Here is a 25,760-nt window from a genome sequence, read left to right as displayed (position 1 = left end):
AATCTGAAATTTAATACCAAAAAAAAATACACGACTCTATAGCTTTAGAGATTTTAAAAGAATCAGTAATTATATCAAAATTTGGCAAAAATTATTGGAATCGTCCCATCACTATTAGCTATATATATTTCTGTTGTTCTGTTCTGTTGTTTGTAAAGATTCGTGGAGAAAAGAGATGAAATGACATTACTTTTTCTAAGGGACAGAGAAGGAGATCCAATTTAGAATTGTCTATTTTTAGCTGACGTACATGATCAATACCAGCCACCAAAGGTTAGTGCATCAGTAGCGCTTCAAAGTGGACATTCGAACTGACCACTAATGGTCAATGATGGAACAGCCGGCGCAACGATAACTGCCCTGGGGTCTTGATTAGCTTCATTTAATGCAAGTTACAGATGCACATCAAAGTAAAGTAACAGCATCTTTTGAAAATCCCAAACAGTAGCTGACTTACCATGGAGTCGGTGTCGATATTCAAATCAGAATCGTTGTTGTCGAGGAGTTGAGCTGCCTGCGAAACCAAATCTGGAGAAGAACAAGATGAATACATTCGAGAATGAACCTGTGTTGCGGCATATCAACACTTTTGGGGTCATTTAATGCTGAAATAAGATACTTACTGTACTTGATTACTTATACACGATTTACTCAAATCAAATCAAAGTTATTGGCAAAAAATAACAACGTATAACAAGCTATGTAAGAAGATAAAAGATGTGTACAGCCTAGTTTCTTAAATAATTTTTATTAATCTTACATTCTTTATAGGTATAGCCTAAAATACGGTTTCTTTTTCATTCCTCATTTCTCCGTTAGTTCAATGATTTGATGAGGGCGTCTCTGATGTAGTTGTGATAGATCCCCAATCAGCCTTTTTATAGTACCTAGTCGTTTTGAACAATGCCTCTTCAGCTTAGGGTTAAAAGTTAAGGGTGATATTTTCCAACATAACAAGGTGATCAGCATTCCTGAGTGGGCTATGGGCATTCGTCATACAAAGTAGTCAAGAACAGATCAAGAAGCGAGACTTGCCGATCTTAATGATATGTGAGGAAGGTCGGTAAAGTTTGTAAAAGGAAATGTGATATAGAAAAATTATACGCATTGTTGCTAGCTGCATCTTTGTAGCCCAAGAAATCAAGCCAATTACTGTAATCATCAAATATGTGTATTTAGGCGCTAATATCTAAAGAGAGTGCTGCATCTATGTTGTTAGAAACTAGGTCTAGTAGAGTACAGCCTTGGGTCGAAGGAGAACGACAGAGGAATATATCGCAATGTTATTCTAAATCATATAAAGGTCTTATTGTCTAATTCTAGATATTGCATTTTGTCAAGGGGAGGGTGTTACAAATATAGACTCCAACTCTGTGTCTGTCTGATTTCTTACAGCCGAGTGGAAAGTTTTCAATAATTGGAGGGGATTGAGGAGTGTGGATTAATTTCACTTAGTGCTAGGATACACAGGAAGTTTACTAGAAGAAATGATTCTACCTCGTCTGGGTTAGTTCTAAGCTCTCATATATTTCTGAGGATGAGCATCAAGGGAAGAGGCGAATTGGATGTGTTCCGGTGGGTGTTTGGTTTGATCTTGATTTTTTTTTTTTTTTTTTTTTTTTTGCCAGGTGAATGTTATTTCATACATTTCTTTTGAGTGAGCTGGGCAAATTTGGTTTTTGTTTGATGCCAGTATGTTTATACAAGTAGACTACTAATCGAGTTTATAGCTATGGGATTGTAGTCCATATGATATATATATATATATATCCATAGATACATGTTTCGCCATTATATGGCTCATCGCACTAATATCAGAACAAAACTTATGTTTGTGAATAATTATTTTTTATAAATAAAAATAAATATACACCCCTCAAATATAGAGGATGACCCACAGTGTAAGGGAAGTTACTTTCCCTCAAGCATTAAAGTTAATGCGTCACTATAAGATAGTTGAACAGATTCAGTTGTCATAATTTAAAAATAGTGTGTGTGTGTGTGTGTGTGTGTGTGTGTGTGTGTGTGTGTGTGTGTGTGTGTGTGTGTTCGTGTTCTAACTATTCTAGTTTCGGAGCTTTAGGTGAATATACATAGACTCACATGCGAATACAATTTATAAACATATTAAACTGACCTTTCAAGATGATATTGTGATTTGAATCTGTCGGTTCTTCTTGTTTCTCTTCAGATTCTACTAATTCAGTGCCAACACACTTGCTATTTGCTCCTGGTGCCATACTTGTTCCGAAGGAACCGTTTCTTTTAACTGAAGAGGCATTATATGATTTCTCTTTGGAAAATGACTTCTTCAATCCTTGATCCAAACAAGCTGCAAAATGGCTGCCCTATTAAAAAAAAGTTTCAATCATTTAAAGTTTTACAACATATCGACCCTTTTGGATATTTTAATGTCGAAACATAATATTAAAACTAAATGATACATTCTATATGATTAATTAAATTGGACACAAATTGCTATTCTATGCTTTTTATATTGGTGACTGGATGGCTAAATTAACCAATGGGAGATCGTCCTATAATCATGCTATCTATGACTCCACAAATAGGAAAAAGGAGATCTAGTTTTAATCAAAGAATTTTTTTATTACTTATTTGGTCTTTGATCAGACATCATGAAATGACAGGTACCGATTCAGAATTTTGTAAAACAAAAAAGTGAAATAAGGTCTCTGAATTTGGTTTCATCATTTTCAATACCTCACATCAGAAGGCTGCCCATGAATATATATTTTAAAAAATTTTGGATGTCATTCATCCAGGGCAATGCCGATAAAGAATATGCTAACTTTGTAGGTGTTTGTTTTGTAGTTGTTTTGTTTTTACTTTTAGACATACACACATATACATATGCACAGATAACACTCCTTTATATAATAAATTTTTCTCAGTCTGTAAAACAGTGATGAATATTAAAATCATGAAGATTTTTTGCGTCCAACACAGGTGCTATAATCGCCAAAAAAAATTTATTTTTAAACAAATAAATGTTTGCTTATTAAAAAAAAACCCCCAAAACTGCATTGTATTGGCTTTTTAAATTTACGTTTTCAATTAAAATCATATTGAAGTCATCCACGTCACAGTTGTATTCATCATGTAGTGAATACTGAAGTATTAGCCAGAACTGCAAAGACAGCTGCAGTACTGGTTAAGTTGAACATCATTTGGAAGGACAAGGCAACCAGGCTCAGGTCAAAGATAAAACTCATGCGTTCCTTTGTCCACTAAGTTTTTGTGTATGTTTGTGAAACATGGATCCTTTCAGCAGAATTAGAGAAAGGGATTCAGACCTCAGAAATGAGATGCTTCAAAAGACAGCTTGGCATCTCTTACAAAGACCACATAACCAATGAGGAAGTCAAAAACAGAATAAAGCAAGCCATTGGTCCTTATGAAGATCTTCTCACAACAATCAGAAGACACTAACTAAAATGGTTCGGCCATGTAACAAGAGGAGAGAGGCTTGCCAAGACATTGCTCCAGGGAACAGTCAGAGAAGGAAGAAAGAAAGTAAGACAGAAGAAGAGATGGGAAAAACAACATCATAGAATGAATGAGACTGAAACTGAGCAAGGTAGTCAAACGTGCGGAGGACAGGAAAGGATGGAGAGGACTGGTTGACAGGTCATCTGTAGCACCCAACGGCAACCGCCACGAAACAGGTGAAGGTGATGTCACAGTTCAAAACTGATTTTTGAGTGTTTAATTTTAATATCCACTTTCATATTTTTTGTTGTTCACGTGAATGCTTCCCTTTAAAACAATTTAATATTTACTTACATCCAACTCATTAGTGTCAGGAGTTTGATTTTTATAGGAATCGTCATATTTAGTGAAAGAATTGACATTTTTAGATCCAATATTTCCTAAAAGAAAGAAAAGAAATAAGAATATAGAAAATCATATATTAAACACAGTTCTAAAATTTTGTGTGAGTCACCACTTATCAAACCCAAAGGCCAGTCGAGGATAAATGTAAGGTGGTAGTGTAGGAATCGTTAATGGTGTAAGTTGGGTACAATTTGATTATTTAAAGGGATGGTTCAACAAGAACTTGTTTACATTAGACTTGAAGGCTACTATACTGCTGTTGGCTGGAAAGCAGGTCAGTGGAACAGTGTTCCACAGGTGGGCAGTTCTAGGAAAGAAGCTGTGTTCGTAGAATCTGCATTTAAATTCAGGTACAGATAGAGAGTGGGGGAAACTGTTGATAATGGTTGTAGCTAATCGAGTGTTTTTTTGAAAGTTTGGCAAGGGGGGATCATAGATTGCAGCTCAGACGAGCACTTGCCATGAAAATAATGATAGAGTAGAGACAGGCTCACAACGTCTCTTCTGTGGGAAAGAGGCTGCAGGGAAGAAAAAAGGGCATCACCTACTAGTTTTCTAAGCCGATTTTTAACTTTGTCAAGGTAGGATAGGGCGCGCCAAGCAGCTCCTGCCTAGATCTGGCAACAGTATTCCATTTTAGGATGTACTTGGCTCATACAGGTAGAGGATTGCATCTATCTGTAGAATGATCCAACCATTTTTCCAGTGATCTTAGTAACTTATTTTGGGTATATGTTCTATTTCAGATCAGAAATTTTTTTTATCTGTTTGAGTTGTTTTCTTTTTGTTTTTGTTTATTATCAACTTATTTAGATCGCCACTGATGATTAATTGTTTTCAGTTTCGAAAGAGTTCTACATGGGGAAAAGGGAAATAATCTAGAATTGTAATGCTTTTCATCGCAACTTTTACATTAAATTAACGAGCACAACGAAAACATTCATTACCGGAACACTTATTGAATTAAAATATTTATTTTTACTTTTTAATTTTTTTAAACATAAACTTTTTTTAATTTAATATATTTAAAACGAAGATTTGATTTTATTAAATAATATTTCCTAATAAATTAAAACAGTCAGTGTAGGGTACTTCATAAAAGTTTGAAATCTATAATATAAAGCTGAATGTGTGTGTGTGTGTGTGTGTGTGTGTGTGTGTGTGTGTGTGTGTGTGTGTGTGTGGTCACGAATAGGCTCCTATATTGTTAACTATTTTAAAAAACTGATTACATATAATGATAGAAGATGTATCGAGACACAGGAATGGGGATGTTTGATCCTGCAGAACGGTGGTTCATTAAAATTGTGGGGTCTGCGTTCGCGCCTGGTCCACAAAGTATGGAAATAAAAAATTAAAAAATTAAAAAAAAACCTTTACAAGTGTTTTTGATATAGATGTAGATAAGAATTCTTTGATAAGTATGTTTTAACTTAAATAGGGGTGGTATAATAAAATTGTGGGGTCTGCGTTCGTGCCTGGCCTCCATAGAATGGAAATAGGCATAAACTTTAATAAAGACTTTTCATATTTATCTGCGTAAGTATACTTTGATAATTATGTTTCAGTTTGAAGAAATATGGTATAATAAAATTATGGGGTGTTCGTTCACGCCTGATCTCCATAGAATGAAAATATGTCACAAAGTTTAACAAGGTTTTTTAATATAGATCCACAGAATATTGTGATAAGTGTTTCAGTGGGAACCGGTATGGTATAATAAATTATGGGACTTATCTATTTTATTTTTACTTTCATCATATTTTGCTTTGGTTTTAATACCCCCGAATTCGAAGCTATCTCTTTACAACCCTTCCTTTTCATAACCTATCATACTTTAATAAATCAGAGTCCATTTTCTGTAGGCTACTTTTGAGCCCAGTCAACAACGGGTACTTTTGCTAGTAAAATATAAAAGTCAATTCTTTTTAAGTTAAATGTATTTTTTTTTCTATTTAATTTTTTTTTTTTAAGAGAACAATAAGTTTTTAGACAAAATAAAAATTATTTAGATATGAAATATAACAGTCAATTTAGTATATTTTGAAATTTATTAATCTTTTTTTTAACGATAAGTTTAAATCAATTTAATTCAATAAATATTCTGTTAATTAATGTTTTCCGTTATGTTATTTCATTAATTTAATGTACCTGTTTTACTTTACCTTCAAAGTTTCGCTGAAAATCATTAAAATTATGGATTGTTTCTCATTTCCCCGTGTAGAACTCTTCCGAAACTGAAAACAAATGATTATCAATGGCAATATCTTTACTTACAGTGAACGTAATATATGTGTCTCTCTAGCTATTATATCCATCATGCTATCATTCTGCAACATTTAAATATGGATAAAGAACACAAAAATGACTTTGTCCATCTAATACTAAAACTAAACTTGTAACTTAGTTTCTTCCCCAGAACCGCTAGACTTTGGAATTCCCTTCCAGGTTCCTGCTTCCCCAACTATACTGACATGCAGAAGTTCAAGTGTTACGTGAGCCGACATCTTGTTGCCCAACTCCCCACCTAGTACCCCTGTAGTCTGTGTCCCTAATAGTAGCCCCCTACATCAAAGTGGCAATGTGCCTTGTTTGGGGTGAAAATGTAATAAAAAAATTTTTTTTAAAGTATATTGTATTTTAGGCAAAAACTGGCAGCCATTTTATCGTTTTGTTTATTTATTAATTGGTGGTAACTATCATGGTGATGTCATATTTTTATTGTTTTATTGTTGGTGATATTTTCTTCAGGATGGGGGTAATCATAAGTGATATATTTAATAAATATTTGAAAAATGGTTTTGAATGCATAAACGACATGACTGTAAATTGTTCTTTATTGGGAAGGAAGAAGGTTCGTTGCTCTTTGAGCAATTATGCATACAAAAATGAATGAGAACAATTTCTCTGGGCATTGCGTGATTGCCAATGTAGTACAACGTTATCATCTTCTTCAGACACGTCAACAGCTGCACATAACTTGACAACAGAAAATGAGGAAAGAAGAGGTTGTTATCTCACCGATATCATATTACTATCTGCTTCTTCTTCTGTCAGTAAAATATTGTAAAAAGTTCACCAGAGATCTACTACAGCAGCAAATTCGCCTGGTCAGCTCACAGTTTACCTATTTTATAGCCGGGGTTTGTATATACGTGTATCTTGTATGCTTGCGTTATCGTGTATCGTCTAGTGTTTAATAAACATATGTGTTGTACAGATAATCGAAAACGTATGCTATATACGTGTGTGTATATAAAATGTTCATCTAAATAACGTGTAATGTTCATACTTATAGAAGCGGGTGTACATATATATTCAATTGCACAGTTCATAAACGGGACGATAAATTTTAGATACGGTTCTTTAACAATAAATTTTAGATACGGTTCTTTAACAATGAGACGAATAAGCATCCTTGCCCGTTCGGTACACCAGACAAGGTAGGCATACCTTCTTGCATAGTTCTTTTTTTTTTTTCAGTTGTTGTTTTTGTCATGAAGTCCTGTAATAGAAGACACTTTCCTCCAAATGAAACCCATAACAACAAGTTATATTTTTATATGGCCTTTATTCGTTTTTATGGATGATCCTTTTTCTCAGAATCGTATATATACATTTTTATCTGGTGTGTTCACTGGAATGGTTCCATGGGCTCCCCCATCCGTTCTCTCCAACTTGTTAGCTCGAACTTGCTCACTAACTGACTACGTGTATATCCGTAAGCAAATCAGACCAAATCACGTGTCATTCATGTAAGCTAAATCCTTGTTTACTTAATAACAAAATTCCAATTTACTTTAAAATTTCTAAATTGATTATATTTATATTACTTGCATAAGTTAAAATTCCTAACTAAACATCCCAACACAACAACAAATAATTGAGAGATTTGAATCCAACCACAAAGTCCCCTTTAATTCCATTTGCTAAGCCTCTACCTCTGTGCCACCATGTAATTTCCATGAGAATGAAGGGAATTAAGAACTTATAAATGCTCAATTCAGGCGGGACATTAGACAATCCAGAGTGTTCGAATGACAAGAAGTTGCGAACATTGCATAAACGCTAGTTGAGTGACTCTTAGTATATACTTCCCAGACAGTGCCAATCCTTAAGTATTCTTAAAAGGGCTTGATAATTATAATTAAATAATAATTATTCTTTTATTTAAAATCTTATAATTTTTTTATTCACTATAGGAGAGTGAATAGTTGAAGTTGAAAAGTAAGTTTATAATAGGACGCTGAAAATAATAGAGTAGAAAATAGACTTTGTGTTTACTTTCTGTAGCTGCGTAACTCTTGCTTCTCTTCCTATTTCATCCTTTAGTCCTCACTTTCCATGATCGGTGTTTTTGACAAAGGGAAAACAATTGTTGCTTTTTTAGATCCATATTGTTTTCAATGGTTTGTATATGATGATTTTCAACATTATCTAGTATTCATTATCATTCAAATATCAACCTATCCCATTAATCATTATTTTTAAGTTTTTTTTTTTTTAGCTTACATAAATGGTTACTCATTAGTAGGGCTATGACAACAGCATATTCCTTTCCTTGTTTTGATTCTCAATCCATTGATATATGTTTTTATGTTGAGTGATGTGGTTCTCGGTTGATTAATTCTGTCTAACTGTGTCAGATATATACTCGAGAGTCAAAACAATGAAAAGAATATGCTGTTGTCATAGCCTTACTCATTAGCAAAAAAAGGCACCTGTGCAATTTAGTTTTGAGGATGATTTTTTTTTTTCATTATTGAAAACTTCCACACGGAACAATTCAAGACGTTTCTTCGAATATGTTAAAATTTCATATAACTTTTTCGTAAAAGTAAAACAAACACTATTTATAAATTTTAATGATTTTTTTAATTAGGAAGGTTCAATTTTGTAAAAAAATGCGTTTGTATTTTTTCAGCCATATATTTCCATATAATGAGAACTTACATTCATTTCAGAATTTTTTTTCTAAAAGATGCTGTTCATTAAAGTTTCGTTTGAAAAAACGTCATTCATTTTCATATAATGACCATTTTCATCCATTTCAGAAAATATTTTTAAAATGCCTATTGTAATTTATTTCGAAATTCTAATTATTTTATACACTTAATTTTTTAAATTCTAATTTAATAAATGCACAGATAATACTGAGCAACAGTTTTTTTTACTTTTTGAATGTTGTCTAGATTTCTACAACTGATTTATGGTTTTCTTGCAAAAAATGGCATGTGTTTCTTTCCATCAGGTCAAGTTTTTGTGCCAAGTTGTTTAGAAAAAATCAGATTTTCTAATAAAATCGATGACATTTTTGTGGCATTATCAGCAGATTTTGTCAATACATATCATCCTAAATATGTTTTTAAGAGAAAAAATGGTTTGCCAACAAAATATATTAAGTAACCTGATAGAAACATTGATTATTGTAAACTGAATGGTGTGTATCGATAAAGTTAGGTACACGTAAATTGCATGTTGCTTCATAATTGTTCCAACTTCAAGGCTTGAACTTCCGTTTCTTTGAACTCCTGGAATTCTCAGAGGCAGGAAGGTGCCTCTACAAATTTCAACAGTAGTCAATCACCATGCCTGCATTACAGTGACTCGGATATCTGGTTTCCATCTCTTTCAGGACCTGGTGGAATCTCTCGTCACTCATTGAACCTAGGTTCTCAGGAAACCGGTCCATATGTGCAAATAGGTGGTGCATCTTGACGCATATTTTGCAGCCCAGGTTTTTTAAAGCAGTCAGCATGTTGTTGACAAGTTTTTGTAATTTCTTTATTGTTGCCAAGAAAGTTCTTCACTACCAGAACAAATACCTTTCACGCTTCCAGTTCCACTTCCTTCGTTGAGTTTTCGAACTCTGGATCTCTGACGAGCTGCCAGATCTGAGGACCATCAAAGATGCCAGCTTTCAACTTCTCCATGATTAATCCTGGAAAAGCCTGGCAGAAGTAAATGAATCAGTCACCATCATTGTCCAGAGCCTTGGTGAACTGCTTGATTAATCCGAGCTTGATGTGCAACGGTGGACTCTGTCCACGAGAAGGTCGTTGAAGGTTTTCCTTTCTTTGCAAGGCACTAATTCCTCCTGTACAGGCTAGTCTTCATTCGTGTATGCTGAGCACCAAATTTTGGCAGATTTCGAGGTTTTATGACTTCAAATTGATTCCTTTTCAACATAATCACCCAGAACTATCAGACTTGAATACTTGTTGTCATTAAAATCCAATCAAAACAATTATTCAACATGATATTTTACTCCCATCAACTTCTAAAATGTTCCACACATGCATAAATGTGAACAAAAACGTTAAAAAAAAGAAAGAAATGTAGTCATAGCTCAAAAACTTGACCTAATTGAGCAAAACCAATGTGATTTTCGGATTCAGTGCGTCAAATTCGTCCTAAATCAGCTGAAAAAGCTCAGGCAACAAATTTGTTGTTGACCAGTCTAATTAATGTGTCTCAATCTAAACACAAATTCCATGAACTGGTTGCCTGTGGAACACTATCCCACCAGCCTGCTTCTCAGTTGAATACAACATGGTAGCCTTCAAATCTAATGTAAACAAGTTTTTGTTGAGCTGTCCTCATAAATAATCAAGTTCTACACCATTAGTGATTACTACACTACCACCTTACATTCATAAACCTTTATCCTCGATTGGCAATCGGGCCGCGATAAGTGATGACTTCCAAGTAAAAAAACTAATTAATGTTTTATTTTGTGTTAATTTACCGTATTTATTTTGCTTTTATCAAAAAGTTACGCAAAACTTTAGCATTTTCGGATAAACTTCTTGAATTGTCTCTCCCTGTCCCAAGTGAAAGTTTTAAAAAATTAAAACAAAAATAAATTGTCCTCAAAAGCTAAAATGCACAAGTGCTAATAAATAAATAACCTAATAAATAAAATTAAAAAAATTTTTTTTTTATTACATTTTCACCCCAAACAAGGCACATTGCCACTTTGTTGTAGGGGGCTACTATTAGGGACATAGGCATCAGGGGGACTGTGTAGAAAGTTGGGCAGCAAGCTGTCGGTTCACGTTACACTTGAACTTCTGCATGTTAGTACAGTTGGGGAAGCAGGGACCCGGAAGGGAATTCCAAAGTCTAGCTGTCCTGAGGAAGAAACTACTAGAGTAGAAGGCTCTCTTACATCTAGGGATCTCTACTGTGTAGGGGTGGGATTTAGCTGCTTGTTGGGTTTGTCGGGGGTATTTATGTTGAGGGGGCACAAGTGCTTGCAGTTCGTTAGAGCATTCACCGTTAAAGTACTTGTAGAACAGGCAGAGGGATGCAACGTTTCGTCGATGGGACAGAGGCTGATGTTTAGATGACAGTTCAGGACCTATCAGATTGGCGACTCTCTTTTGAACCTTGTCTAGGAGTGAGAGACTAACAGCAGATGCACCAGCCCAAATATGACAACAATACTCGATAAATGGGCGAATGGTGGCCTTATAGAGGTATAGGATACTTTCGGGCGTTAGTATCTTTCTAACACGGTAGAGAGAACTCACCTTCTTCGCAGCGGTCCTGGCGATACTCTCAATATAATTGTTCCAACTCATGTTTCCTGTGAGCGTTAGGCCAAGGAGTTTAAAATATGTACTTTCAGATAAAGAGTCATTGGCCATTGCTATTGGTGGTAGAGAAGAAGGTTTATTGTAATTATTGAAGGAAACGAGTTTAGTCTTGGCAGCATTGAATGTGAACATCCATTTATGTCCCCACTCCACTACAGATCGGAGGTCATCCTCTAGTGTTTCTGCCATTTCTTTAGATATGTGTTCATTTGTTTTCCTGTCGTGTCTGTTATAGAGCATGGTGTCGTCAGCATATATACCCATCTCACAAACAATTTTGTCAGTGAGGTCATTTATGAATATTAGGAGTAACAGAGGTCCAAGGATAGACCCCTGAGGCACTCCCGCATTTATATCATATTGTTTAGATGTACGACCGTCGAGGACAACCTGGATTTTTCTCTTATCTAAAAAGGATTTAATTATGTTATGTATTCTTCCAGTGATACCATAATGATAAGTTGCTTTCAACTTTTCAGTTTTAAGTTATTTCTCCCGGGCAACGCCGAATTTTTTCACAAGTAAATCAATACAAATAAAATTCTGCAAATAAATAAAAAGATTAGCTGATTACCTTCTGCATCTCTTTCGAACAGGAGTCTGTGTCGGCATCTTTCACTGTTTGTTTGAGGTTGCATGTTGCTTTCTGCTTCTTTTGTTACATTGGAAGGATTGCAGAATTTATATTCTGATCTTTCAGGATAACGTTCCCCGATAATAATAGGATGAAGCTGTAATTGCAAAAATATTTGTTTTCAAGAATTAATTCTTAAATAGGAGGCACAAGGCTCCCACAAGAGAAATATCAAATAATAATAATGAGAAATTTTATTGGTTACGAGGATGGGTGCCCGACGTTGCCCGGGTGTTTGGAGGTGTGTGTGTTTTTTTTTTTTTTTTTTTACAAAGGCATCACCACATTATCAAGGCCCAGAGGCCACTCAAGGATATGGGTTGAAAAGTGAACAGTAGAAATTGGACAATATAGTAATCGTTAGTAATGGAAATTCGGTAAATTTGTTAACAAGTCGAATGGCTCATCAAGAACTTGTTTACGTTAGACTTAAAAACAACCACATTGTAGTCAGCTGGAAAGCAGGAAAAAAGACAATTCCACAGGCGTGTAGTTCTAAGAAAAAAGCTTTGTTCATGGAATCTAGCTTTAGGTTTAGGCACAGATAACGAGTGGGGGGAATTATTGATAGTGTTTTCAGCTAGACGAGTGTTTCTTGTGAAAGTTTGGTGAGGAGGGAACTGAAGCTCAGTCGAACACTTTCCATGAAAATGATGATACAGCAGAGACAAACTCGCAACATCTCTTCTGTGAGATAGAGGTTGCAGAGAAGAGAAAAGGATATCTCCTACAATGCTACGGAGTCTATTTTGAACTATCAAGGCAGGACAAGTCCTTTCTAGCAGCTCCTGCCCAGATGTGGCAACAGTACTCCATACTTGGACGTACCTGGCTCTTATATAGATAGAGAATTGCATCAGCAGTGAGATATCTACTGGATCGATAGAAGGATTCCATCATTTTTCCAGTGGCCTTGACAACAGATTCGATGCACCTGTTCCATTTAAGATCAGGAGTAAAGGTCAAGCCCAGAAGCTTGTCAAAACTTGATGCCTCCTCAAGACGAAAGCCATTCATTTCAACTGATGCCAGATGGGGATCAGAACGTTGATGATGTAAAGAGAGAAGCTTGGTTTTAGTTCCATTAAAAATAACCAGCCACCTCTTTCCCCATTGTACCATGTGCTGAGCAAAAAAAAAGTGGTAGTAGGAAGGCAGGCTCGAATGCGTACAGTGAAGGAAGAAAAGAACGGGAAAAAATGTGAAGTCTCTGCTGTTATAACCACCGCCAAACCGGGAGTGACGTAGGTTTAAATTAAGGCTAGACAATCGAAAAGAGGGGATGACTTTCGAAAATATCGGTGAAAAATGCGACCCCTGTAGAAAAGTCCCCAGTTGAGGGTGAAAAAATTAATGTTTTTAGCCAATTTTTCGGTATTTGTCGTCTGAAGGGTCGAGCTTCAAAACGATACTGATCTTGTGAAAATCCGTCGCCTCTGTCGAAGGTTTTAGGCAGACATACAAACATACATACACAAATTTATATATTGGTAGCTCAAATTTTCGACCCAAACCGATGAAAAAGCTTGCCCTATCTCTAAATACCCTTTATGTAAAATTTCAAATGTTTAGACCAGAAATTGTCTGAGTAATTTGGTAGAGACGGCAGAGGTCACATTTTTTTTAACTTTGACCCCTATTATGAACCCTTAACATTTATTGTTTTGGGCTCAAATCAAATTATTAAGTTAGATCCATGTCCAAGGAACTTATATCTAAAATTTTAATTGTTTCATACCAAAAATTGGTGGCGGAGTTGAACTTTGACCTCTTAACAGCCAAATTTCTGGCCGAAAACGGATTACAAAGATTTTTCCAAATCTCCATACTCTGTACATCAAATTTCGAATCTGTAGACTGAAATTGACAGAGTTATTGTGTAGGGAAATGTACACACACACACACACACACACACACACACGCACACACACACACACACACAGATACTTTCACTTTTATCGATATATAGATTGTACTTGACATGGTCAATTATTAAATATACTTGATACATGGTCAATTATTAAATGTAAGAAAAATCTAGCTTCCCTAAAAAAAAGGGAATACTGGATCAGAGCAAATATTTAAATTGCCTCAGTCTAGAAAGAGTTCTCCTTCACTGGTCGAAAAGATAAAAGATGCAGTGTAGCATTTCTTTTTTTTTTTACACAGTGATCACCACTTATCAAGGTCCAGAAGCCACTCAGGGATAAGGGTTATTGCAAGTACATTACGTTAGTGTGGAGATTTGATGAAGTGTTTACTTAAGGGGGTGGTTCATTAGGAATTTGTTAACGTTGGACTTGAAGACATCCAAGTTATAGTCCGGTGGGAAGAAGGCAGACGGAACAGAGTTCCACAGGCGTGCAGTTCTAAGAAAGAAGCTTTGTTCATGGAATCCGCGTTTTGATTTAGGCACAGGTATAGAGTGGGGGAAATTTTTCACAGTGGATTCAGCTAGACGGGTGTTTTTTGTGAAAGATTAGCGAGGGGGGGGCAGAGATTGGAGTTCAGACAAGCACCTGCCATGGAAATAACGATAAAACAAGGATAGGCTCGCAACGTCTCTTCTGTGAGAGAGAGGTTGCAGGGTAGAGAAAAGGACATCCCCCACTAAGCCAGGAAGTCTATTTTGTACTCTGTCAAAGAAGGATAGGCTGTTTTTAGCAGCTCCTGCCCAGATATGGCAACAGTATTCCATCCTTATGAGAACAGATACTACAGTTTGCTCATAGCCATAGACATAGACTGATTCATACCATTCAAAAAGGCATAGACCGATTCATACCATCCAAAAAATTCCAACAAAAACCTAACAGCCAGTCATGGTTCTCTCCAGAATGTGCTGCTGCCATCGCGCACAGAAATCACTTTTTCCATAGCTACCAACGTAATAGATGTACTGAGACTAAAGCTGCTTTCAGAACTGCCAGCAACCACTGTAAAAGAGTAATAAAAAATGCAAGAGAGCTATATGCTCAGTCCGTTAAATCCAAAGTAGCTGAGCAGTGGCTTGGTTCTCACCAGTTTTGGCAAATAGCAAACAGGATCCTGAACAGAAGTGTGCATTCTATCCTAACCATCAACAATGGACCTGAGGTCATCTCGTCAGCATCAGACAAGGCCAAACTATTTGCCAAGAATTCTGCAGCTAATTCTACCCTAAGCGACGAAGACCATCAACTCCCCATATTTCCTCCTATAACAGACAACACGCTATGCAACATACAAATATCTGTGCGTGAGGTCGCCAAGCTAATCAAGAACCTTGATTCCAGTAAAGCAACTGGCCCTGACGGCATTCCAGTTATAGTGCTGAAAAAGCTCCAACCAGAACTTACCCCCATACTTACAAAACTGTTTAAGCATTGCCTTAAGGAGAAGTGCTTTCCAACACCCTGGAAAACCTCATTAGTATGCCCTGTATTTAAGAATTCAGGTGATAAGTCATCTCCCTTTCAGTAAAGACCAATGTCTCCTGTGTGTCATGAGTAAGTTACTGGAATCCATATTAAATAAAGAAGTAGTCAACCACCTCAGCAGAAACAACCTTCTTAGGGACATGCAATATGGTTTCCGCTCCGCAAGATCTACAGCAGATGTGCTAACGGTTATATCTCATAGGATTAGTGAATCTCTTGACAAAGCTTTCCTTTCCAGGGCAATTGCTCTTGACATATTGAAGGTCTTCGATAAGGTATGGCATAAAGGCCTACTTCACAAGATTTCCAGCTACGATATCACTGGAAATGTTTTCTCAGTTATTAAATCATTTCTCTCTGATAGGCTCATAAGAGTAGTGGTTGATGGGCAGAAATCAGAGGCCCACAGTATTAATGCTGGAGTCCCTCAGGAGTCCATCCTGGGCCCAACTCTCTTCCTAATCTACATCAATGATCTCCCAAAACATATACTTAAATCATTCGTTGACATCTATGCTGATGACATGACCATCTACGGCAACACATCAAAGGCTGTAAATGACAAAGTTCTCTCTGATTCTCTCTCCTCTGATCTTGAGCACGTGGTACAGTGGGGGAAGAGATGGCTGGTTACTTTTAATGCATCCAAAACCAAGCTTCTATCTTTACATCATAAACGCTCTGATCCCCATCTGGCATCAATTGTGATGGATGGCTCTCGTCAAGGAGAGGCCCCATGTTTTGACAAGCTTTTGGGTTTGACCTTTACTCCTGATCTGAAATGGAACACATACATCAGTTCTGTTGCCAAGGACGTTGGGAAAATGGTGGGATCCTTCTACCGCTCCAGAAGATATCTCACTACTGATGCAATTCTCTATCTGTATAAAAGCCAAGTACGTCCAAGGATGGAGTACTGCTGCCACTTCTGGGCAGGATCTACTAAAAGCAGACTATCCTGCTTTGACAGAGTACAAAATAGACTTCATGGTTTAATGGGGGATGCCCTTTTCTCTTCCCTGCAGCCTCTCTCCCACAGAAGAGACATTGTGAGCCTGTCTTTGTTTTATCGTTATTTCCATGACAAGTGCTCGTTTGAGCTCCAATCTCTGGTCCTCTCTCGCCAATCTCTCACGAAAAACACCTGTCTAGCTGAAACTACTGTCATTAATTTTCCCCACTCTTTATCTGTGCCTGGATCCCGACGTAGATTCCATGAGCAGAGCTTGTTTCTTAGAAGTGCACGACTGTGGAACTCTCTTCCGTTTGCCTGTTTCCCACCTGACTACAACTTGGATGTCTTCAAGTCCAACATAAACAAATTCCTGACAAACCGCTCTCTTAAGTAAGACACCCTATGAAATATCCAATACTAATGATTACTATGATACTATCTCATTTATTATTGTACACGCAATAACCCTTATCCCCGAGTGGCTTCCGGGTATTGATAAGTGGTGACCTTCATGACAAAAAAAAAAAAAAAAGAAAAATCCCAAATCCGTATATGGCCAAAATAGATGGGAATATACCAAGGCAACAAAAATCACATTCATCCGGCACAACCAATTATACAGTTTAGTTTTAAAGCAAAACTTTAACCTATGGTTAATCTCTATAAAACATTCACAAAAAGAACTTGTCTAACTGCAACTAAAACTAAACAGAACTTCCATGAGCAAAGGTTCTTTCTTAGAACTGCCTGTTTGTGGAACATGATTCCACAGGGTTGATTCCCGACTGACTACAACAATGTAATTTTCAACTCCAATGTAAACAAATTCTTCTTGAACTGTCACCTTAAATATTCAATTTTTGACAAATTACAACTATTGTTATTGATACAGACGGGTAGGAATCCAGAAGAAAACCATAACTCAACTCGGTAATTAATGGAAACAAAATATATTGAACAAAAACGCAAGTCCAGTAGAACCTTAAAAATTAGTAACAAAATACAGTACAGTATATAATACACATGTATATAATCAAATAACATTATAAATAACACTGTAAGGCGGGGAAAATACCGTAACCAGGGTCTGGAAAAACATTATATCCTACATCCCAACCAGAAAAGCTGTATCCTAGGGTCACTGTATCCCGGAGTTCTACTGTGCAACAAATAAGAGTATAGTTACAAGTATTTTAATGGAATGTGTTCTGATGAACTTGCGCCCCCCCCCTTGACATACGTAACCCTGACAAATCCATTTAGCAACAAAATCTCACCTCTTCACTGTTGAAGTCCCTAAATGACAGAAACCTTTCTACTCTAATAGTTTCTTCCCTTGAATAACTAGACTTTGGAATTCCCTTCCTGCTGCCTGCTTTCCTGACTGTACTGATATGTAACATGAACCAACATCGTTCATCTTCCCTAAGCATGGCCCCAAAATAGTAGCCCCTCACATCCAAGTGACAATATGCCTTGTTCGGAGTAAAAAAAAAAAAAAAATGTCAGTCCGACTGCCAAGTGTGTACGGCTCATCCATAACTTAGAGAAACGTATTTTCCCCGGTCGCTATAGTAATTGGAAGAGTTCATTATTATCCGTAAGGTGGGCACCACAACAGTTATTAATCCCCTCAATGTCTCACCATCCACTTGACAAACTCAATAACCGTTATCCTCAAGTGGTTTTGGGGTCTTGATAAACGGTGACGTGTTAGTAAAAAAATAATAATTTAATGGCTTTACAAGAGAAGACATTTTCTAATGCTTGTCTCATCATAATTGCTATTCATCTCTTTCACGTTGACTGATCATCAAACTAATTGGCTCAGATAAACCATTAATCAGTTTGTTTTCCATCGGTTCAAAATTGGTTCATTCCAACAGCTTTTGGCTTGCTTTCGTTTTTTTTTCACTATTTATTCTTGATATAAAAATGCTTTTAAGTCGTTATAACAGAAGGTTGCTAAAACTATAATTATAACTTTATATTCTTATACAGCAAAAATTCAAAATATCACATTTTTTTTAAATGCATTTTATATTCTAAATAAAATATCGTCCATTATCTAATAAAGGCCAATGTGCAGATATTTGTATTATATGTACTTCTATCCCATCTTGCAAAGGTTAGCAAGTAAAACATGTACCGTTCTGTAGCCCCTAGACAAAACCATTTTAAATGGTAAGGGGAAGCGAGGAAGCAAAAAGCAAGTCAGACAACCACCTCAGACTTACCCACCACCTGAAATGTATTTGGAAAGAAATCCTCCACTCTAAAATAACAAGTAAACGGTTGGTGGTTTTTTTTTTTTTTTTAATTTTTATTGTTTGTGTGGGCTGTGACGTTGCCTGATTGTGGGAATAGTTTTATATATCATATCTCTTTAAAAATATAATAATAATAATAATAATAATAATAATAATAATAATAATAATAATAATGGTGGGTATCTACTCGGTTTCAAGTAAGGCCACTTTTCAGAGATTTTTCGGGCTTTGTACTCTTGTATATCAATGACTCAACAGACAGTAAGAAACGGAAACTCTGAAAAGTATATATGCATGTTTCTTTACAGTGGAATTGATCTCACATAGTACGCAATCCACTTTCGAGTGACGTACGAATAATTCAATGTCACATTCAATGAGACAATTAGTCTATACCAGGCTCTTAAGTTTAGCTTGTTTTAGATAGGTTACCTTTGCACGGACCAGAACCACTATCTACTCCGATAGCTCTGGAATTGATGACAGTATCATCAGAGAGAGCTCGATTTTTTTTTTCAGAGTTTTCCTTCTCTGAGATAAACTGCTTTTTCCACGGTTAAGGAATCCCATCCACCTCATAATATATATATATATATATATATATATATATATATATATATATATATATATATATATATATATATATATATATATATATATATATATATATATAATAATAATAATAAAGGGCGTTTTTTTAGAGGCGGCAAATTTTGACTTAAAATAAATTACAGAAAAATATTTTATCATACAAATATGTGGTTTATTCCAAAGATTGATTTTTTAGCATTTATGATTTAAATACAGTTCTGAAAATATGGTTCCTGCAGTTCGCACATGTATGGTGCACTCTGGAGGTTCAGTTTTCACAAACTCTATTCATTAAATTAGACTGTATTTCGACAGTAATGCGTCGAATGCTATCTTCCAAGTAGTCTATTGCATCTGGTTTATCAGCGTTGACATAGGACTTCACATATCTCCAAGAAAATGATTTAATGGGGTTAAATCGCACAAATAAGGTGACCAGTTGACAAGTCCTTTTCGTGAAATTATTCGTTCATTAAATGTCGATGACGAGGTTTGGGTGCTGTTTTAATAGATTTCCGGCCATGTCAGGATTTATGATGCCAGTCTTTTGCAAGGTCATATGATGGAGCATCTTAATACGTTTCTTTTATTTCATCAAAAGTCTCCTATAACGTGCATCCTTTCAAATGCAAAAACGGATCACTGTGCAACACTCAACAGGCTCCATTGCACACTCAACTCAGTTTAAACACTTGTAAATCAGAAACCACATTTAGTTCAGAGCTGTAATTTTCCACATAACCCATAGAGATATAGATCATTGCACATGCAAAATTTCAACTAGATAAGACAACTGTAAGTGTGTCAGGTGCATTACTTATTGAACGCCTCTTGTAGATAGATAGCAATAGAAAATCAGATAAAACAAACACTTAAAAACAGTTTCAAAACGTAAAAGCTACACACGTACATCAATAAAAGATTAAATTTTCTCTTGTTTGGTAACAGTTATTTGTTGAGTATTTGTTTTTTGTTTTTTTTTTTTGTTTTTTTTTGTTATTTTGGGGTGTTTTTCTTTTTTTCATCCATTTTTCGTGTCGAAAATTGTTAACCAATTGCTACGAATTAAAATAAACAATTAGTGTGACACTTAAATAGTCAAAAATCATTTCATATATAATTATATATCATACTTCTCTTGGTGATGCTGGTGATGGTGATGGTGATGTCTGTTGTTTCCATTCTGATGTGCTGTGATATGGTTCAACTGCTGAAGAAAGAGAAAAAACAAAAAGGTACAATCAAAATGTCGACATTTACTGGGGGGAAAAAACATTCAACTAAATTGCGAGGAAGGTGGACTCTTTTTATCATGCTAGAAAGTTACTCACGCCTGAAAGTATCCTGTACCGCTATAAGGCCACCATTCGCCCATGTATGAAGTATTGTCACTTTGGGCTGGTGCATCTGCTACTAGTCTCTCACTCCTGAACAGGGTTCAAAAGAGAGTCGCCAACCTAATAGGTCCTGAACTGTCAGCTAAGCTTCAGCATTTGTCCAATCGACAAAATATTGCATCCCTCTGCTTGTTCTACAAATATTTTAAAGCCTTTGTACCCCCTCGACATAAATACCCCCAACAAACCTGAGAAGCAGCAAAATCCCACAAGATCCCCAGAAGTTCAAGTGTAATGTAAACAAACATTTTGCTGCACAACTCCCGACATATTATCCCTGCAATTTATGTCTCAGATAGTAGCCCCCTATCCCAAAGTGGCAATATGCCTTGTTTGGGGTGAAAATGCAATAAAAATTCAAATTTAAAAAAAAAAAAACATGATTTTTGTCTGAGAAACAAATATAAGCAAATATATAATAAAAGGATAAAATAAATTCAACGATATTCAACAGACTGCTGTAGACAATTCATATAAGCGAAACGAACCCATCATTTATATGATGAGCAACAATTGTATTAACCTTAACATTACCATATATAACTTTGTCACGTTATAAAACAAGTGTCGGTAATCCATATGTTCATGTTTCTTTGGATTCATTGTACTCAAAAAGGCGTTACATTATTTGGGCAAAGCTACGCATTCGATCTTCATGGTGCGAGAATCTGTCAAGCAAACGTGTACATAATCGTTATCTTAATATTGATGTTTTTAATGCTACTGTTGAATAAGTTGGGTTTTTTTTAATTGTCATTTCACCCTAAATAAGGTACAGAGCCACTTAGTCGTGGGGGACTACTATTTGGGACCAGATTTGCAGGGATACTACTTTAGGGAGTTGGGCAGTGAGATGTCTGTTCACATTACACTTGAATTTCTGCATGTCAGTACAGTCAAGGAAGCAGGGGTTTGGGAGGGAATTCCAAAGTTCAGCAATCTGAAGGAAAAAGCTATTCGAGTAGAAAGTTTTACAGAATCCCGGGATCTCTACAGTGTAGGTGTGGGATTTTGCTGATTGTCAGGTTTGTTGAGGAGATTGTCGTCGAGGGAGTATTAGTGCTTTATGTTCATCAGAGCACTTGCCATTAAAATACTTCTAAAACAAGCACAAGGATGCCATGTTTCAATGATGGGGCAGAGGTTGGAGTGTAGTTGGTAGTTTAGTACCTGTTAGGTTGGCGACTCATTTTTGAACCCTATCTAGGAGCAAGAGACTATTGGCAGATGCACCAGTCCAGATGTGGAAATTATACTCCATGCATATGTGAAGCTCACACAGTTTATATCTAGCTCAAACTTCTAATAATAGCCACACAAGATAATGCAATAAGATCAAATCACATAAAAGTAAAGATTGACAAAAGACAAAAAAACAGCAAATGTAGACTGTATGGACAAAGAGACGAAACCATGAACCACATAATAAGAGAATGCAGCAAACTAGTCCAAAAAGAATACAAGAACTGACACGATCAGGTGGGGAAGTCAGTACACTGGTAATTATGCTAACACCTGCGTCTAGAACACCCAAATAAACGATACAAGCACAAGCCGGTAGAAGTACTTGGAAACGGAAGTCACAAAATCCTATGGGACATGGACGTACAAACAGATAAACCCATCCAAGCAAGAAAACCGGATGTCATAATAATTAACAAGAAAGCTTGAAATCAGAGAGATGGCTGAAAAGATACAATGAATGACAATAATGAAAACCCTTGAATGAAGAAACTACTACTCATGAGCTACAAATGCAAAATGGACATACAGAAACTAGAATAGAAGTAAAAAGTTAAAACAACACCATAAAGAAACATCAGAGAGAATGAAGAAAACTGAAATCAAATAATTGTAAGTAAACCCCACCCACAAAAAAAAAATGTTGGCATCAACTGGCACCATACCAAATAATCGTGAAGGTTCAAGAGGATGAAAAGACTGAGAAAAGAAAGCACTATTCAGACTTCCACTGGATGACTGCAAAGAAAACCGGAACTTTGGGGAAACTTAGGGCCACCCAAATTCCAGCGAAGGCCAGTGGTTGTTGCCAGTTAGAAATCAATGGTAAATGGCTATTGTGATAACGCAAACCAATTTGCAAAAGTTATCGAAAGAGGTGAAGGGTACTGGAAATCCGGGGAGATTTGCTGTCACTCAGACTCCAGCAAACTCCATAGGTTGTTCTCGAGGAGAAATCTTTGATGATGGCCTGTGTGAAAACTCCTAGTGAGTTGTTGTTGTTTAATAATAATAATAATAATAATAATAATAATAATAATAATAATAATAATAGTAATAATAATAATAATAATAATAATAATGTGTGTGTGTATATATATATATATATATATATATATATATATATATATATATATATATATATATATATATATATATCGTAAATCCAACATATTTTGCTGGAGAAATATTGGATTCAAGAAATCTATAGATCATAGAGAACAAAGTTTATATTTTTACTAAACAAATTTAGATAAATGTATTAATTATTGAGTCTGATTATTAACGAAGTACATGTTGATGTGGAAATGAAAAATATTACTGATTTAAGTTATTTTTAAAGACACTTTTCAATAAAAAAAAAAAAAAACCTTACCTGACAACAGTGTGTATCTGTGCAGTTGTGGGCACGTGTGCATGTGTGTGTTCCTCTGGGAGAAATCTTCTGAGTTACTTAATGTGTGTCGCCATGACTACTTGCTTACTGTAGACAGTTTGAAGAGTGTATACATAGAATTAAGAAAATATTGTAACTGCCAACCTCAACATCACTAGATACACGATGCTGTTCAAACATGTAGACGTTCGTCCGCCAGAACAACAAAAACCATCTGATCGTCCTGAGGAATGATGGATGACATCCGCTGTATTGTGAAGCAAGGGTTACTGGATTTCGGTGACAAGGAGAAGTCTAGGGTGACTGGAAACAATGTTGAGATTACATAGAGCACATACAGCGCTTGGTATTCCTAAATAGTTATTCGTTTTAGTACTAATGTGTCAATGTGATTATGCTGTATATCTTCAAACATATACTGTATTTTATTTATTTGCAGACTATTATCCTCCTCTTTATAGTTGTTGTTTCAAGACATTTCGGCCAACTATACTTCTGACCTTCATCAGGTTGTTAACCACAACGGGATAGGAATGCTGAATCTTCAACTTTATCTGCAGTAATTACTGCCTTCCATAGTTGCTGTTGTCTTGCCACGTTTTGGTCAACTAATCCGCTGGCTGGTTTTGGATACGATTGAAACTGATATCTTCAGACAATGCTCACCTCACATCTCTATCCACTGTTGGTCGAAACGTCCTGAAACAACAGCTATAAAGATGAGGATAATAGTCCGCAAATAAATCAATAAAATATACAAATTACTCATCTCAAAAAACAGGATTCCAATAATTAAAATATATATACTAGTCAGAATAACTGTCAAGGGATGGGTCCATAAAGTATTAAGGTACCTCTGCTGATCTTGCTTCGCCTCTTAGTTTCTTTTAATTTTCTCCAAAATAAAGCATTATAGGCTCCTATAATTGTGGTACTCTTTGCCAAGAAATCCGTCATCACTACTCCGTCTTGGTCCCAGAAAATTGTAAGCATGAACTTGCCAGTAGAAAGCTACATCCTTACCTTCTTTGGGGGTGATGAGTCCAAATGCTTTCATTGCATTGACTGGGTTTAATCTTTGAATTATAGTGATAAACCCAGGTTCTATTCTATGCTATCAGTATTTTTGAAAACCTTTGACTCATCATCTTGGCTCATCTCCTGATTCATCCTCGAGCACTTGACACGTTCTCGCTTCTGGAAAGGTGTCAGCAACCTGGGAATCCATTTGACAGACATCTTATGCATATACAAATGGTTATGAATGATATTTTCTATAGACTCTGTAATAACCTTCACCTCTTAGTGAATAACCACATGTCGATAACCAGGTCTGGGCACTGATTTCCGACCATGTTGGGATTTACAATGCTAGTCTTTTGCAAGGTCATATGATGGTGCATCTTAATACATTTCTTTTATTTCATCAAAAGTCTTCTATAATGTGCATCCTTTCAAATACAAAAACGGATCACTGTGCGACACTCAACAGGCTCCATTGCACACTCAACTCAGTTTAAATACTTTTAAATCAGAAACCACATTTCTGTAATTTTCCACTGTTGGAGATGCCCCTCCATGGGATTAATTGACTATCATGACGTCACTTCCTCTAGTGACGTCACTTCCGGTATCGAGCACCGGTGCCTGTGAGTCTGAGATTGGTACACAACGAAGCAGGTCATGTGCAAACGCCCACAGTTGAGAAATGTTATTCTCAACTCGCTTTGCCCGTAATAGATATGAATACATGTTTGTTTCCTAAAAATCTTGCGTTTCCTTCGTTTATTACCATTTAACCCCATAACAACTGGCGACATGGATTTGACTTTCACACGGGTTGACTCCACAAAAAAGAAAAAAACAAAATTCTAATTGCCTTCAAAAGAATGACGGATTTCCAAGCTAAGTAGTCGTCTGACAATTATATCCTAAAAACAAAAAAAAAAAGAAAAGAAAACGAACACATAGCAAAGTTATCGAAGAAATTGTAAGTTAACCTTTTTGTCTCTATATTTAAATTGCAAAGAACTGGGCTAAACGCATTTTGTTAATGCTTAAAAATTAATTGGTTGCTTATTGAAAGAAGAAAAAAAAAGAGAGAAATTTTGACCCAATTTTCACTGCAACAACAATTCTACTGTAAACTGGTGACTGTTTAGACGTATGCAAATTTGAACATTTTTCGAATGAAGTGAAAAGTTTTTTTTTACTTTGTTTTTGCTGCTAATTTATGCAATATTTTAATGAGAGAGAAATGTTTCTTTTTCCCCCTTTTCGTTTTACTTGAACTAAATGAAATACGTTTTTTTGATTGAGTGGAATTTTCTGAAATATTCTATTTTTAACTATCGGTTCTAAAGTGAAAACTTTTCTTTTCTGCCGCGGGGAGACAACTCA

General features: G+C 35.9%; 1 protein-coding gene across 2 annotated transcripts in view; it reads right to left on the bottom strand.

Annotated features, from left to right (window-relative positions):
- Window positions 1–25,760, bottom strand: part of LOC145291001 (uncharacterized) — a 209,616-nt gene that overhangs the window by 87,258 nt on the left and 96,598 nt on the right. For both annotated transcript variants that reach the window (XM_080136532.1, XM_080136533.1), the window contains exons 4-8: window positions 20,459–20,535; window positions 12,031–12,187; window positions 3,805–3,890; window positions 2,138–2,348; window positions 458–528 (exon numbers count right to left, since the gene is read on the bottom strand). In XM_080136532.1, coding sequence (XP_079992658.1) covers window positions 458–528; window positions 2,138–2,348; window positions 3,805–3,890; window positions 12,031–12,187; window positions 20,459–20,535 — 602 coding nt within the window. The remainder of the gene's footprint in view (window positions 1–457; window positions 529–2,137; window positions 2,349–3,804; window positions 3,891–12,030; window positions 12,188–20,458; window positions 20,536–25,760) is intronic.

The sequence above is a fragment of the Euprymna scolopes genome, chromosome 2 (assembly GCF_053919585.1).
Source record: "Euprymna scolopes isolate OS-2025 chromosome 2, ASM5391958v1, whole genome shotgun sequence".
Lineage (NCBI taxonomy): Eukaryota > Metazoa > Mollusca > Cephalopoda > Sepiida > Sepiolidae > Euprymna > Euprymna scolopes.
This window is presented reverse-complemented; position numbering and strand designations above follow the sequence as displayed.